We start from the raw sequence: 15388 nt of genomic DNA on the forward strand, positions 1-15388 counted from the left end.
AATGACATGTTATCATTGTCCCATTTTGTAAAAAATACTAACGATTCAGCATTGGTGGAGGATACGCTACCAAAAATACAGTAAACACTTAATCGAAGGAAACTGTTGTACAGTCAAATCCCTGTTGTTCTTGGGATATTGAAGCTTGGGATCTGAATGAGAGCATATTTGGATCTATCGTCTGTTTAACTCGATATGATGTGATTTGAGAATATTTCGATCGAGCAATTGCAACGACGATGACAAATGTTTCAAGTACAACAGCCAACATCTCGTACAGTGCGCGCGGAGACAACATGATTCTACTTCCGGTTGGCGATGGTTAGTATTTCCATTCGGGTTAAATCGGCAGGCTGGTCACGTGAACCAGATAACCTCGCTAATGGAAACGTTATTGGCCGTTCGACATGCGGAATCGCTAATACAGCGCGGGGACCTCACTGAGTGGCATTCGTCAATTTGGTGTGTCAATAAATATTTGATTTAAAGATCTCTGGCGCTTATTAGCAGACCCTCACGAGGCAGCGATAGGATCGCGCCGGGCTCGCGCTACGAGCCCCGATAGACACGAGTCTGATACGTCATTATCGCAATCTTCTCCACAGCTCGTCAAACCGATGATAACGACGATTTTTGACAGATCGGTTTACATAAATCATGACTAAAATTATCAAACAATCGCAGAAAATGGATCGAGCATTTGTCTATGATGATTTTTGAAGTATCGCATCTGACAACGAGCGCATCTCCTCTAGGGTCGGCCAGTTACCATTTCCGTAATTACCAAGAGAGAATTGCTAAACGAAAAAATGCGACTTTTATTTTGTGCAGGGGAATTTAGAAATCGTTAACAGTGTTCTGAATGTCAAAAAGGTCAAAAGTGGAAAATGAAGAAAAGAGTACCGTACAGTAGAAAGAAGCTTAATCGGACTATTATCCGACTATGATCAAGCGTCTGTATCGATTTTCCCTCGGCAGGAATTCAAACCTAGCCACGGCATGAACCTTGCTTGAATAGATTGGGGAACGTTGTCGTCGCGCAAATTTGTATATGGACCCAATCAGATCAGCCTCTGGCCCTAGTAGGCAAGGATTCACTTACCATGATGGTCCACAAAATGGCTTAATTACCATCCATGTCACGTTGTCCGACTTCACGTTTTCAATTTGTTTTATTTCGGTTTATATATGGCATTGTCACAAAATAGACAATATTCCTCATTTATGCATGCGCGTTGCTATATACATGGACAAACCCATATTAATATGTACATTGGTCAATAGAAACTTTTACGAAGTATCTGGGTGTAATATTTACCGACGTGGTATTTGCATATATATCGATAACGTATTAATCGTCCATCAATTGGCAAAAAGATTGATGACATTCTTCCTTTTTGGATTGTATTCAGTGCCCCGAACGGGTTAAAAGACACCTGCGTAGAGAAACGGTGATATTTGTGAGGTTGAGCGCGCGAGTACCGGGTACTTAAAGCCGGGGATTTCGCCTATTGGGTCATCATTTTGCGAGTGTATAGCGTAGTTGGCCCCAGATATAATTTAACATTATATATTATTATTGATTTCAAGAATAAAAAATAAACAACGGTTTCATCGGAGTTGGAGCTTTGTCGTCTTATCTACCGAGGACCTGGAGCTGAAAGTCGCAGGTCATCAACGGAATCTGCGACACGTATTATTCGCGCGGAAAATCGAGCTAGTACCCGACCGACAAGTAAAAATTCTAGTCGTTATAGGTGGTATCCTATAATTGTCTATATGTACACAAATTCGTCGGGACGTGTAAAATAGACTCTACACATAAATTAGAAAATATTGTGTATTTTTTTACGTTGAATATAGAATCTTTCATAGAAGGTAACACAAATAGCCGATTCAGTTATTACACATGACGTGTATACCACATTGGAAGCAACAGGTAGTTGAATTCACTGGAAAAACTGTGGTTGAACGTGTTTTGTTTTTGGTAGAAGTTTCCGACATTTTTGTGTTTCTCGCTGTTTCTTCCAACTATATCCCGATAAAAAGTGTATTGTAGATGATCGGGAAGGACATCACCATGGACTTTCAGTCGTGGCTAGACACCACTATTCAAATGGTAATTCTCCGCTGCCCATTTAGCAAACAAAAGGGATCGTTAGGTTGCTCTCTAACAAAGTCACCATAATCAACTTCACAACTCGGTAAACTACAGTGCCGGCAGGAAGAGAACTCGGAATAGGCAAGTTGACGCAAGATTCTGAATCATGTAGCTGTGAAAATATCGGCTATCATAGCTTCTTGATCTTGAAATAGGGATGGACCCCGTTATTTATTTGATTGGTAGATTTCTTTTCATTCGTTTTGATTTGGTGTCCCTTACAAACCAACAACACCTGCCGGGAGCGAAACAGGGGGTTTCTACGTATATCATAGCTTCTTAACGAGGTGACTTTTCGATACAATGAAAGCGGCTCGGAATGCATAGATTATGACCGACACGTACATCTGAAGTAGAAAATCACAGTGAAACGCAAGTGCAGAATACGATTGATTCGCTGATCAAATCCAAGTATATTACGTGTATTCGTTCTTTTTTGAAGTCGTAAGGATCTATTGTGAAACGTTGTACGTCATGCGTTCAAAGATGAAATGAACATAAAGAGAGTAATTTTTCCTTAGTGCGCTGCGCGCACACTATTTATTATCAGTAGATAGTTTTATACATGTATGAAATAATAATTGTCCATTTTCGCATGACTAACATGACAAAGCGGATCTTTATTCGTCTAAAAATATTGATATGTGCTTACAAGATTATGAGTTTAATGCTTGCCGAGGTAAAAAGGAGACTAATATATTTATTTATTTAATATTTTCTATTTTTTCTCGGCAAGCTGTAAAACCTATGTGCAAAATTCAAATATTTCTGCCCATTTTATTAATAATTCTTCAATTTGGCAATATATATATATATATATATATATATATATATATATATATATATATATATATATATATATATATATATATATATATATATATATATATATATATATATATATATATATTTCAATGTAATAAATCAAATTCAGAAAGATACACTGCCCAGTGGATCAAATACTGTTGATAAGTGTATTGTAGATGATCGGGAAGGACATCACCATGGACTTTCAGTCGTGGCTAGACACCACTATTCAAATGGTAATTCTCCGCTGCCCATTTAGCAAACAAAAGGGATCGTTAGGTTGCTCTCTAACAAAGTCACCATAATCAACTTCACAACTCGGTAAACTACAGTGCCGGCAGGAAGAGAACTCGGAATAGGCAAGTTGACGCAAGATTCTGAATCATGTAGCTGTGAAAATATCGGCTATCATAGCTTCTTGATCTTGAAATAGGGATGGACCCCGTTATTTATTTGATTGGTAGATTTCTTTTCATTCGTTTTGATTTGGTGTCCCTTACAAACCAACAACACCTGCCGGGAGCGAAACAGGGGGTTTCTACGTATATCATAGCTTCTTAACGAGGTGACTTTTCGATACAATGAAAGCGGCTCGGAATGCATAGATTATGACCGACACGTACATCTGAAGTAGAAAATCACAGTGAAACGCAAGTGCAGAATACGATTGATTCGCTGATCAAATCCAAGTATATTACGTGTATTCGTTCTTTTTTGAAGTCGTAAGGATCTATTGTGAAACGTTGTACGTCATGCGTTCAAAGATGAAATGAACATAAAGAGAGTAATTTTTCCTTAGTGCGCTGCGCGCACACTATTTATTATCAGTAGATAGTTTTATACATGTATGAAATAATAATTGTCCATTTTCGCATGACTAACATGACAAAGCGGATCTTTATTCGTCTAAAAATATTGATATGTGCTTACAAGATTATGAGTTTAATGCTTGCCGAGGTAAAAAGGAGACTAATATATTTATTTATTTAATATTTTCTATTTTTTCTCGGCAAGCTGTAAAACCTATGTGCAAAATTCAAATATTTCTGCCCATTTTATTAATAATTCTTCAATTTGGCAATATATATATATATATATATATATATATATATATATATATATATATATATATATATATATATATATATATATATATATATATATATATATATATATATATATATATATATATATATATATATATATATATATATATATATATTTCAATGTAATAAATCAAATTCAGAAAGATACACTGCCCAGTGGATCAAATACTGTTGATAAGTGTATTGTAGATGATCGGGAAGGACATCACCATGGACTTTCAGTCGTGGCTAGACACCACTATTCAAATGGTAATTCTCCGCTGCCCATTTAGCAAACAAAAGGGATCGTTAGGTTGCTCTCTAACAAAGTCACCATAATCAACTTCACAACTCGGTAAACTACAGTGCCGGCAGGAAGAGAACTCGGAATAGGCAAGTTGACGCAAGATTCTGAATCATGTAGCTGTGAAAATATCGGCTATCATAGCTTCTTGATCTTGAAATAGGGATGGACCCCGTTATTTATTTGATTGGTAGATTTCTTTTCATTCGTTTTGATTTGGTGTCCCTTACAAACCAACAACACCTGCCGGGAGCGAAACAGGGGGTTTCTACGTATATCATAGCTTCTTAACGAGGTGACTTTTCGATACAATGAAAGCGGCTCGGAATGCATAGATTATGACCGACACGTACATCTGAAGTAGAAAATCACAGTGAAACGCAAGTGCAGAATACGATTGATTCGCTGATCAAATCCAAGTATATTACGTGTATTCGTTCTTTTTTGAAGTCGTAAGGATCTATTGTGAAACGTTGTACGTCATGCGTTCAAAGATGAAATGAACATAAAGAGAGTAATTTTTCCTTAGTGCGCTGCGCGCACACTATTTATTATCAGTAGATAGTTTTATACATGTATGAAATAATAATTGTCCATTTTCGCATGACTAACATGACAAAGCGGATCTTTATTCGTCTAAAAATATTGATATGTGCTTACAAGATTATGAGTTTAATGCTTGCCGAGGTAAAAAGGAGACTAATATATTTATTTATTTAATATTTTCTATTTTTTCTCGGCAAGCTGTAAAACCTATGTGCAAAATTCAAATATTTCTGCCCATTTTATTAATAATTCTTCAATTTGGCAATATATATATATATATATATATATATATATATATATATATATATATATATATATATATATATATATATATATATATATATATATATATATATATATATATATATATATATATATATATATATATATATATATATATATATATATATTTCAATGTAATAAATCAAATTCAGAAAGATACACTGCCCAGTGGATCAAATACTGTTGATAAGTGTATTGTAGATGATCGGGAAGGACATCACCATGGACTTTCAGTCGTGGCTAGACACCACTATTCAAATGGTAATTCTCCGCTGCCCATTTAGCAAACAAAAGGGATCGTTAGGTTGCTCTCTAACAAAGTCACCATAATCAACTTCACAACTCGGTAAACTACAGTGCCGGCAGGAAGAGAACTCGGAATAGGTAAGTTGACGCAAGATTCTGAATCATGTAGCTGTGAAAATATCGGCTATCATAGCTTCTTGATCTTGAAATAGGGATGGACCCCGTTATTTATTTGATTGGTAGATTTCTTTTCATTCGTTTTGATTTGGTGTCCCTTACAAACCAACAACACCTGCCGGGAGCGAAACAGGGGGTTTCTACGTATATCATAGCTTCTTAACGAGGTGACTTTTCGATACAATGAAAGCGGCTCGGAATGCATAGATTATGACCGACACGTACATCTGAAGTAGAAAATCACAGTGAAACGCAAGTGCAGAATACGATTGATTCGCTGATCAAATCCAAGTATATTACGTGTATTCGTTCTTTTTTGAAGTCGTAAGGATCTATTGTGAAACGTTGTACGTCATGCGTTCAAAGATGAAATGAACATAAAGAGAGTAATTTTTCCTTAGTGCGCTGCGCGCACACTATTTATTATCAGTAGATAGTTTTATACATGTATGAAATAATAATTGTCCATTTTCGCATGACTAACATGACAAAGCGGATCTTTATTCGTCTAAAAATATTGATATGTGCTTACAAGATTATGAGTTTAATGCTTGCCGAGGTAAAAAGGAGACTAATATATTTATTTATTTAATATTTTCTATTTTTTCTCGGCAAGCTGTAAAACCTATGTGCAAAATTCAAATATTTCTGCCCATTTTATTAATAATTCTTCAATTTGGCAATTAGATTTGTAGGTTTTGAAAAATTCTAGTTTGAAGTTCCTCCTTCCCATGCACTCATTTCTTCTAACGCATCTCCACTGATCTTCTAGAACCATCAACCAGAAAAAACACAACAGCAAAAGAATGATTTCATTAACACAAAATTTATTGACCATTTCATAGGCTATGTAGATTGTTATTTACAATATTCACCTTGGACACGATAATTCCATAACGACCTTTATCTTGTCAATTGCTATGTTTTTTTTGGTAAATAACCCAATATAACTATATCATCATAAATCTATGTGTATTTATGTACATTAACATACCCTGGAGCGGTGCATTTTGGAAGCACCAAAACGATAAAGGTTCACGGACGCCACATACATTTTGTGTCCCATTTATTGGCCGTCAAATAGGATTCAAAACTAAGCCGCAACGCAAGCGCGCTTGCGTTTGACAACCAACGACGCAATGTAACCATTAAATACAACCCTCGATGTACAATGTATCTGCTGGCTACTGCAGATGGATTGCCGCGGTGATTGCAAGTTCTTGAATTCAAATAAATTTCGTTGTATTCATAATTTACATGATTTCGGTGTCGAAAGTGAACTCAACATTTCTTAATTAATTCTCTTAATTCTAAATATGGAAACGTGTCTTCTCGTAGTTTAAAAGCGGTAAATACAGCACTATTCACAAAGATGATGAGATTTCGTGAAATAAATAAATCATCAGGTTTTGTGTGAACTTCGTTTCAGCTTTGGCATTGGCATGAATCTGTGGTAATACCAATGATACTAACGCATAAGCTCTTTGATAAAATCGAAATATGTAGTATATATATATATATATATATATATATATATATATATATATATATATATATATATATATATATATATATATATATATATATATATATATATATATATTTCAATGTAATAAATCAAATTCAGAAAGATACACTGCCCAGTGGATCAAATACTGTTGATAAAAGGAAAGAGCCCCGTTAATCGAAGGCGTAATCAATGCGCCATCGGTCGCGAGAAAATGCACCAGGAGAGCTTTGATACTGGTGAATTAGTGAATTGATTGCAATATTGCAAGGAAAATGTGATTATTGGATGCTGAAGATTTTGAAATCGGATGACATTTTTCTTGATCACGAACAACGCTTTGAAATAAGAAATTTTTCGTTTCAGAAATGTCTACGGATTCACGTTCAAGTGATTTTAATTCAAACCACTGACAACTTATAAGCACGCTTTATCCAGTAGAAAACAAAAAACACGTCAGCACCTAGTTCCACAGGTAGAGTTCAAGTCTGAGTTGAAGTCAGACATTTCCAAACATTTAACTCCGAGTTTTACCCCAGAATGATATGGAATCAAAATGCTTCCTAATAATATTTGACGTTCAGTTTATGTGTCCATATAAAAACCTAAACGAATGAATGAGTTGCCAATTCGTTCAAATCGCTCCGAACGGGCTCTATACCGGAATGACTGTGACGTCTGTCTTGAAATAACGACCTCAAACCAGAAAGATGACGTGTCTTCGAAGTTACGAATAAGATTAAATAACGGCCCGAAGAGCAATTCGATGAAAAATTCTTAGCTTTCGGAACGTTTAGTGTAGTTGCCAAATCGTCTCTCAATCAATAAAAAGACGAGTTGAAATATATACTTCGATAGACTTTTCATGATAATGTCCGAAGGTGAAGGCAAAGTCATAAATCGAGAAATTCTTCGCAAACGATGCGTTGATATTTACAGAAATTTCATATTTACAGCAAGTTCATTGTTAGACGAAGATCCCTTAACAGTTTTAGAGATTTACCATCCCTACTGAAATTGTATTTCATTGCAGTAGTTCAACGTCGGCAACCATTTTATAACAAAGTGTATTGATTTTCTTTACTAAAAATGGATATGTATGATAGGAAAAAAATTGAAAATATTTTCAGTTCGACGTAAGAAAACAAACAAAACATTTCAAAGAATGGACCGCGAATGCGTTGAAAATAATATCTTAAATAATATTTTTGCAACTCTGAATAAATTCAAGACGGCTGTTTTTTGGTTCCGTATTGAACACATTCGAAGTGATCTGTACGGAGTCGCCTCGATAATCAGGTTGAAGGGAATGAAACCTTGGGTTAGGGATTCCTTGCGACCCCGAAATGTAGCGCTTCCTATAACACTCCATTCAAACAAACACACATACAAACCACGGACACACGCTTATCTTTCATCGGGAGGGTTCCAACGCAACTGGCAAACATCGTCAACCGTTTTTAATGTTTTTGTTTTTTTTAGTACGTGTGAAGCCAGTAGTGGGACACTGTAAATCGGTTGATTGAAAGCTGAAATCAGTGATATGTTACCGAGGGTCATCACGGTTAGATCGGAGTTCTTTTGAATTCACGACAGAATCTAAGAACCATTCGGATATTATACAAACACTCATTCGCTCACAATTTCTGAACTAATATGACTAATTCCAGAATCAAGGCATCATTTATATACCCAAAAAGCTTTGACTATGGCTGCATTCGCAATTTGGTCCTGGTATCCGATAAGAGATTTGATATAACAAATAACTAGGACCTTCTTTTTTTTCTTTCGAATTAACGAAATGAATTATGTCTGTTACGATTTATGACAAGCGAATCCAGAGACTTTGAGTCCTGTGGGTCAGTGGTCCCTAACTAACTTCCTAATCTTTTTCATCTCGTTGTCTTATAACTATATATATACGACTATTGGTTGTTAGGTTATATGATAGGATCAATAACATAAGGAAAAACCCCAAGCACTATCCACTCTCATGCCATCCTCCCTCGCAGGTGGCGAACCTGATGACGGCTACGGTATACGTGAGACGGCCACGGTATACGTGACCAAGGCGCACAAGCCCATTTTCAGTCCAGTTTCACTGAAAATAGTTCAAACTAATATTTGAATGTATGAGGTAAGTAAAACTGACGAAACTAAACGTCTAGTTAAACTATTTTTGTGAAACTGGGCTCGGAATCCTGATCGAGGGAGGATACAATACCATACATACATACTTCAGTTTCTACTAACACAAACGTACTCATCAACAGATCACAAGACCACATAAGAACTAACGGACAAATCTTATTTATAATATGTATATATATCAATTTATTTCTTATCATGTATTTATTCATTTACTCGTTTTATTACTTCATTTATTGCGACTACGAACAGATATTGATGATGATAGATTATGTCGATGTCCTGAATTCACGCGCCAGGCAAAGACAGGGAAATAGAAGAAGTCTGCTAGCTGCCCCTCAGACAAAAAACACTTCGGCGAGTTTTAATTCCCCAAATGCTTTTGTTGACGTTAAGTACATCGTATAATGTCACTTTTCACGGGAAACTAGACACAGTATTCACTACGACTTCTCGAGTATCAAGTAACGGGAAGTCAAGTGTTAGTTAAGTACTGATCAATGTAGTGGGCTAATGGCGCCTCTTCAAGAACGTACATATATATAAAGCTCTTCTTTCTAAACGCATCCATCACATTCGTACGATTATATCACTACTGACAACATGACCAGCATTTTATCATCATTTTTGCACATTTTGCTACAATCTTTTGACTAAACTGTTTCATGTACATATTTGTATATCATTCATTCTCACCACACACCAGGTCAATCTCTCCAAGCATTCATCCACACGAGAGTCGTCTATGCTTCATATTTGATAGCCAACGACACTATAATTCTTTCAAAGCTTTTTTCCTCATTTTCTGTAACTAATCATCTAGAATCACGTACCAGCATCCGCTGCTTTTTAATGTCAATTCGAAGAGTTAGGAATGACCGAAAATGTCATATATTTTCCAGCTACCGAGCTGGATAGGAGCTGATAAGTAAGTTTTTGGATGAGTTTGACGAAGTTGCAAATCAAACTAAATAAATGAGTGAATGGAACGAAAATTTTAATCAAGTTTAACTGATAGATCAGCGAAAAGGTCAATCTAAGTCATCCACGACTCGGGACTAACGATTCAATTCCACGTATATATTCAATGCGCCAGATACCTGTAGTGAGAACACTGAAAATCTTGCAACTATCAATATCGTTTTTTTGAAAACTTCATGACCACAAGTTCTTTAATAGTTCACTATTATTTTCTTAATTACTATCGACCACACGCTTTTTTTGTTATAACTGTCGGGAACCCCACCAACGTCACTCTGAAAAAGTAACCACCGTTGCATTTAAACCATAGCTAATAGAAAATTCGATTTAAAACCAGAAACGTCGGGGCCTTCGAAGAATAGTTGTGGAATGAAATTTGTGATTCGATTAGATGAGGTTAAATGAAATTATACGTCCAAATCTCTCGGGTAACTTTTTTAAGAGAATCGGAACAATTGAAACGGTAGGAACTAGTTTATCATGTCGCACAGCCTGCAGTATTATGTACGACACACCAACGTGTTTTCCATTTTATTTCAGCGTCGCCATGTAAGTCAACAGCGTGATCAAGTGTCTCGAATTCTAGGCAATATCGCGCCAGCAGCATTGTCTCAGAAATCTGAGCGCGATAATGCACATACCCTCAACAGGAAACGGGTCTATTTAGATACGTTGTGTATTTTGCCGATTTTCCATTCGTTCATAAAACATCCAGATCGGTTCACTTGTCTACCCGATGAAGAAGTGCACTTGGCGCCACTTTACTTTCTAACGAGCGCAGATTACGAGCTGAATCGTTCAGAGCCTATTCGTTCAGGCAGCTCTTTAGCTCTCGCTTCGCCGTTTCACGCGTTTTTCTTAACACGATGAAGAATTTAGCAATCGCTCTCGCGCCGTTTTCCGTCCGTTTCATAGACCGTTTTCGGTGGTTTGACCCATCGATTTCAGAGATGTAGCGCCCGTGAGCAGAGGCCGAGTGTTCGTTCGTTCGAAATCGGTATTGCGCATGGCCGTGTTCGCGTTCAAACAGAGAACCTTGCGGAAACCTTTGCGGAAGTTCTCCGACAAAAACGCGTATAATATAGGATTTATACAGCTGTTGAGGTAGGAGAGAACCTGCCCCAAAGTTTGCATGATGACGAACAGTTCGTCCATTCTGGCCTTCGAGTTCCACTGCAACATAAACATTACCTGATTAGGAAGCCAACATAATGCAAATATCACAACGACGATAATGACCATGCGTGATACGCGTTTTTTCGACCGCACAGTCTCAGCCGAATGAGACAAACGTGGAGCTACGCCGTATAACAGACGGTTTAACATGAACCCATACAGTAGGCACACGAGAGTCAACGGCAGTGTGTAGCCCATTCCGAAAAATATTCCGAATACGATTCGCGGCGCTTTGTTATTGGGATCTTTAACGTTTTTGAATGTGCACGTCGATCGGTTCTCGTCATAGAACATGTAGTCCAATTCGGTGTACAACGTTAGAACCGGCGTGTTCGTAACGAGTATCACAATCCACAGGACGATCACGCAGATATAGGCGTTGCGTTCGGTGCGGTAATTCATCGCCCATATGGCGTGCACGACGGCCAGGTATCGATCGAAAGACATCAGCACGAGCGTATAAACACTGGCGTACGCCGTTACGAACATCATGTACTGGACGACTTTACACCACAAGTCGCCGAACGGCCAAACTTTCAGAGCGTAGTTACTCGCGGTGAACGGTACGCAAATGACTATAAACGATAAGTCGGCTATGGCCAAACTGATGATCAGAATGTTCGTCGTATTTCGCATTTGTTTATTCGAAACGACGACTATGATAACGAGAACATTGCCCACAAATCCGATCACTGATATCATACAGAATATAACTGGCACGACGATAGCGATGACTTTTTCGAAATAGAAGTCGGCCTCCGAAGCGGTTGAGTTAGTCATGTTCCCGGGGGGTTCTGTAGAGTTTTCGTACATTTCGACGGTTTCTCTTCGTAGTTCCTCACAATGCGAGTAAAGCCGATTATAATATTCGTGTCGTTGGTTCCGTTCTATCGAATGCGCGCTTCTGAAAAATACAAAATGATTTTCGTAATCGTCGGCCCCGTTCTAAGTAATGTACTCTTCTGAAAAATACAAAAAAAGGTCGGAATGTTAATAATGATTGTTTCGACGTAGATTATCATAAACCGTAAATACCATATCTAGATGAGTTGTCATATGATTATTAAGGAAATTATTAAGGAAAAAGCTAGTGACTAAGTCATTCGATGATTCGGTAACTCTTAAGGGTCCTTTTTCCAGAACAAGAAAAGCATTAGGTTTTTCAGGGATAATTCTATGATAACTAAATCTTCGTATTTTCGTTTTTACATAGTTTTAACATATTTTTACCAAAGTATGAACCGAGTTAAAAAAATGTCGTAGGACCAATTTCAAAGAACAACTGAAACTTCCACTAGTAGTGTTAACACCTTGAGCCTTGCGAAGACGTCAAGCCGAAACACGAAACCGATTTGTGTTTATGCGTTTCGACGATGCCGCACACACAGAAACATCGAATTAATGGTCGTCGCCATTTCAATCAACCTGTGACCCGTACGCTGACGCTGACTGGTTACTGCATACTCACACGTTTATTGGTTAGGATCATGTACACAGTAACCCAATCGTGTTTCAGGCTTCGAAGCGTCACAGGCACCATTTATTAATTGATGTGTGTGCGCTTAACAATGCTGATAAACTTAAGCACGAGTGGTACTAACTAATTTTGATAGGGATAGGGTGATGACCCAAAATTTGACCAAATCTTGTTTGTTCGTAGTTCTCATGGAATCTATATTCATCACGGAGTAAAACACAATTTACGGCAATCTAAGATGATCGGGCGGCTCATTTTTGTGTGACAATGTTTCGCTCATACCGGCACCCGAATTCCGGTCAGAGGCAGTTTCACCAGTCGTAAACGTCTTCTATAGAATGGCACTAGCAACTTGCCATCGACACCAAACGCGAAATATCTCTCGATCGAATCATTGTTTATATTCGCACTTAAAATGCCTTTTCCCTGGATACCGAAAGAAAAATCCATTTGCAATCGCGACCGACAGCAGAAATTGACGCCTCAAAAAATAATCTCAGTATTATGATAACTGAGTGTTAGTCGTGCCCGACCACGTACCGCAAATCCTTCGCAATAAGCCACCAGTTACTTAACAAATTGCCCGGATATTTTCCGAACCGCAGAAAGCATCGTTCGCGGATGCAAACTGTCAAAGCCATCGAATGTGGGGAAGGAAATCTGTCCGGGGAAACAATCTGAAGAGAGTGTTGTGTCTAGATGTATATATATATATATATATATATATATATATATATATATATATATATATATATATATATATATATATATATATATATATATATATATATATATATATATACATATATATATATATATATATATATATATATATATATATATATATATATATATATATATATATATATATATATATATATATATATATATATATATATATATATATATATATATATATATATACATATATATCAAATGAATACATATCTTGCCCCAGTCACGGCCGCACGACAACACAGAACACGTATTATCGTTGGGAATCCGCTAACGTATACACAATTACTTTACGGATTTATACTTGCGCACGCTTTGATTAATGAAAAGGGTTTTGCGGAGAGGCAAAATGCGGTAATTATACCAGCGAAAGCAAGATTATTACGTACTCAGTAATTCTGGCGCGGATATTCTTCGAATTCGTTTTTGCGCGTTGTATATTACCGATTGATATATATCACGCTAATATGAATATACCCATCTCATCAACAAAGAACTTATGAACTTTCGTCGCTTGTCATTCCAGTTATTAAGTTCCATATATAACAAAAGATATCGATACCAATGTTTTCGCGACCCTTATCGACTTAATATAAGGTCTCGTAAATTATATTGTGTAGGACACAATTCCAAGCGGACAATACGTTGACCAGCAATGAATAATGATCGGCACTTAAACATATTATGAAATATGGACCGAGTGAGAGGAGAGAGAGGGAGAGAGAGAGAGGGGGAGAGAGAGGGAGAGAGAACCGGATGAAATATGAACCATTATCTCACAGACGTTCTAATCAGATAAATTCCTTTAGCACACGGGTAACGACTGCGCGGCGTTGGTGGCGCGATCGCCGCTAGAATATTTACGGGGCACGCCGAGTTTATATACGCGTGATTAATAGTTGGATATAAATCAAAATAAAACACGAAACAGCTTTTATAGTCAACCTGAAAGCGACGGTAAAAATGATTATGACATAGCACCCGCGTGTAAGCTAATCGCGGAGGGTGGACTGCGACCAATAATGCGGCTATTGAAGACGCCGTCGCTGTCGTTAAATGTAATGACCGTAATAAGCGAAGCATTGAAATAAAAGATAAGTAAATAGCCGATATACACATATTTTATCATAGATCATTATTGCGATAACTGAAAGTAACCACCGCCGCAGATGTATATTGATGGTACTATCCGCGACCGTGTCAGCCGAATGAGACCTATCTGTTGACTGATAGCCATCCCCGTTGCGTTCGCCGGATTAGCGATATAATTAACGACACCGGCTAGAACTGTTCGCGTCGATCCGGCCAATCACGCCGACCGAACGTAGACGCGCGTGTTGACGTAATCAATTTCATCGGGCTTGATCAACTGGCACTTGTACGGTAGTAATTATTGATAATGCACGCGCTATCGACGCCGTTCCCGATATAAGAAGCCGTTTGCACGGAATACATATTTTTATTATTCTCCAGCCGAGGGTTTTCGAACTGATTTCGACATTAGTTTCGGACAGTTTCTATTGCACTTAGATCGGCTGTTTATATCGTAGACGAGTAGCGAAAATATCGGGGAACCAGTTCCAATGGTTGTTCATCGTTTCGTCTAGGACGTCCATATTGTCTTCCCGTTTCACTCTTGACCCCGTTGCTTCATCAACTTCGCGATGATAGTCATGTGATAGATTGAAGGCAAATCATTCACTCCACTAGTTTTCTGTTACGAAACGATTAGATAAACTATTCGTTCTTTTCTTTC

At 37.4% G+C, this 15388-nt stretch overlaps 1 protein-coding gene across 6 annotated transcripts in view; it reads right to left on the reverse strand.

Moving 5' to 3' along the window:
- Positions 1 to 9419: 9419 nt before the first annotated feature.
- Positions 9420 to 15388, reverse strand: part of LOC141903736 (allatostatin-A receptor-like) — a 149060-nt gene continuing 143091 nt past the window's right edge. For 4 of the 6 annotated variants that reach the window (XM_074791998.1, XM_074792002.1, XM_074791997.1 and 1 more), the window contains one exon: positions 9420 to 12324. In XM_074791998.1, coding sequence (XP_074648099.1) covers positions 11154 to 12233 — 1080 coding nt within the window. In that variant the 5' untranslated portion in view covers positions 12234 to 12324 and the 3' untranslated portion in view covers positions 9420 to 11153. Of the gene's footprint in view, positions 12383 to 12650; positions 12769 to 15388 lie in introns of those variants that run through there. The other 2 variants (XM_074792003.1, XM_074792000.1) reach the window with 2 other exon arrangements.

Source organism: Tubulanus polymorphus, chromosome 4, assembly GCF_964204645.1.
Source record: "Tubulanus polymorphus chromosome 4, tnTubPoly1.2, whole genome shotgun sequence".
Taxonomy (NCBI): domain Eukaryota; kingdom Metazoa; phylum Nemertea; class Palaeonemertea; order Tubulaniformes; family Tubulanidae; genus Tubulanus; species Tubulanus polymorphus.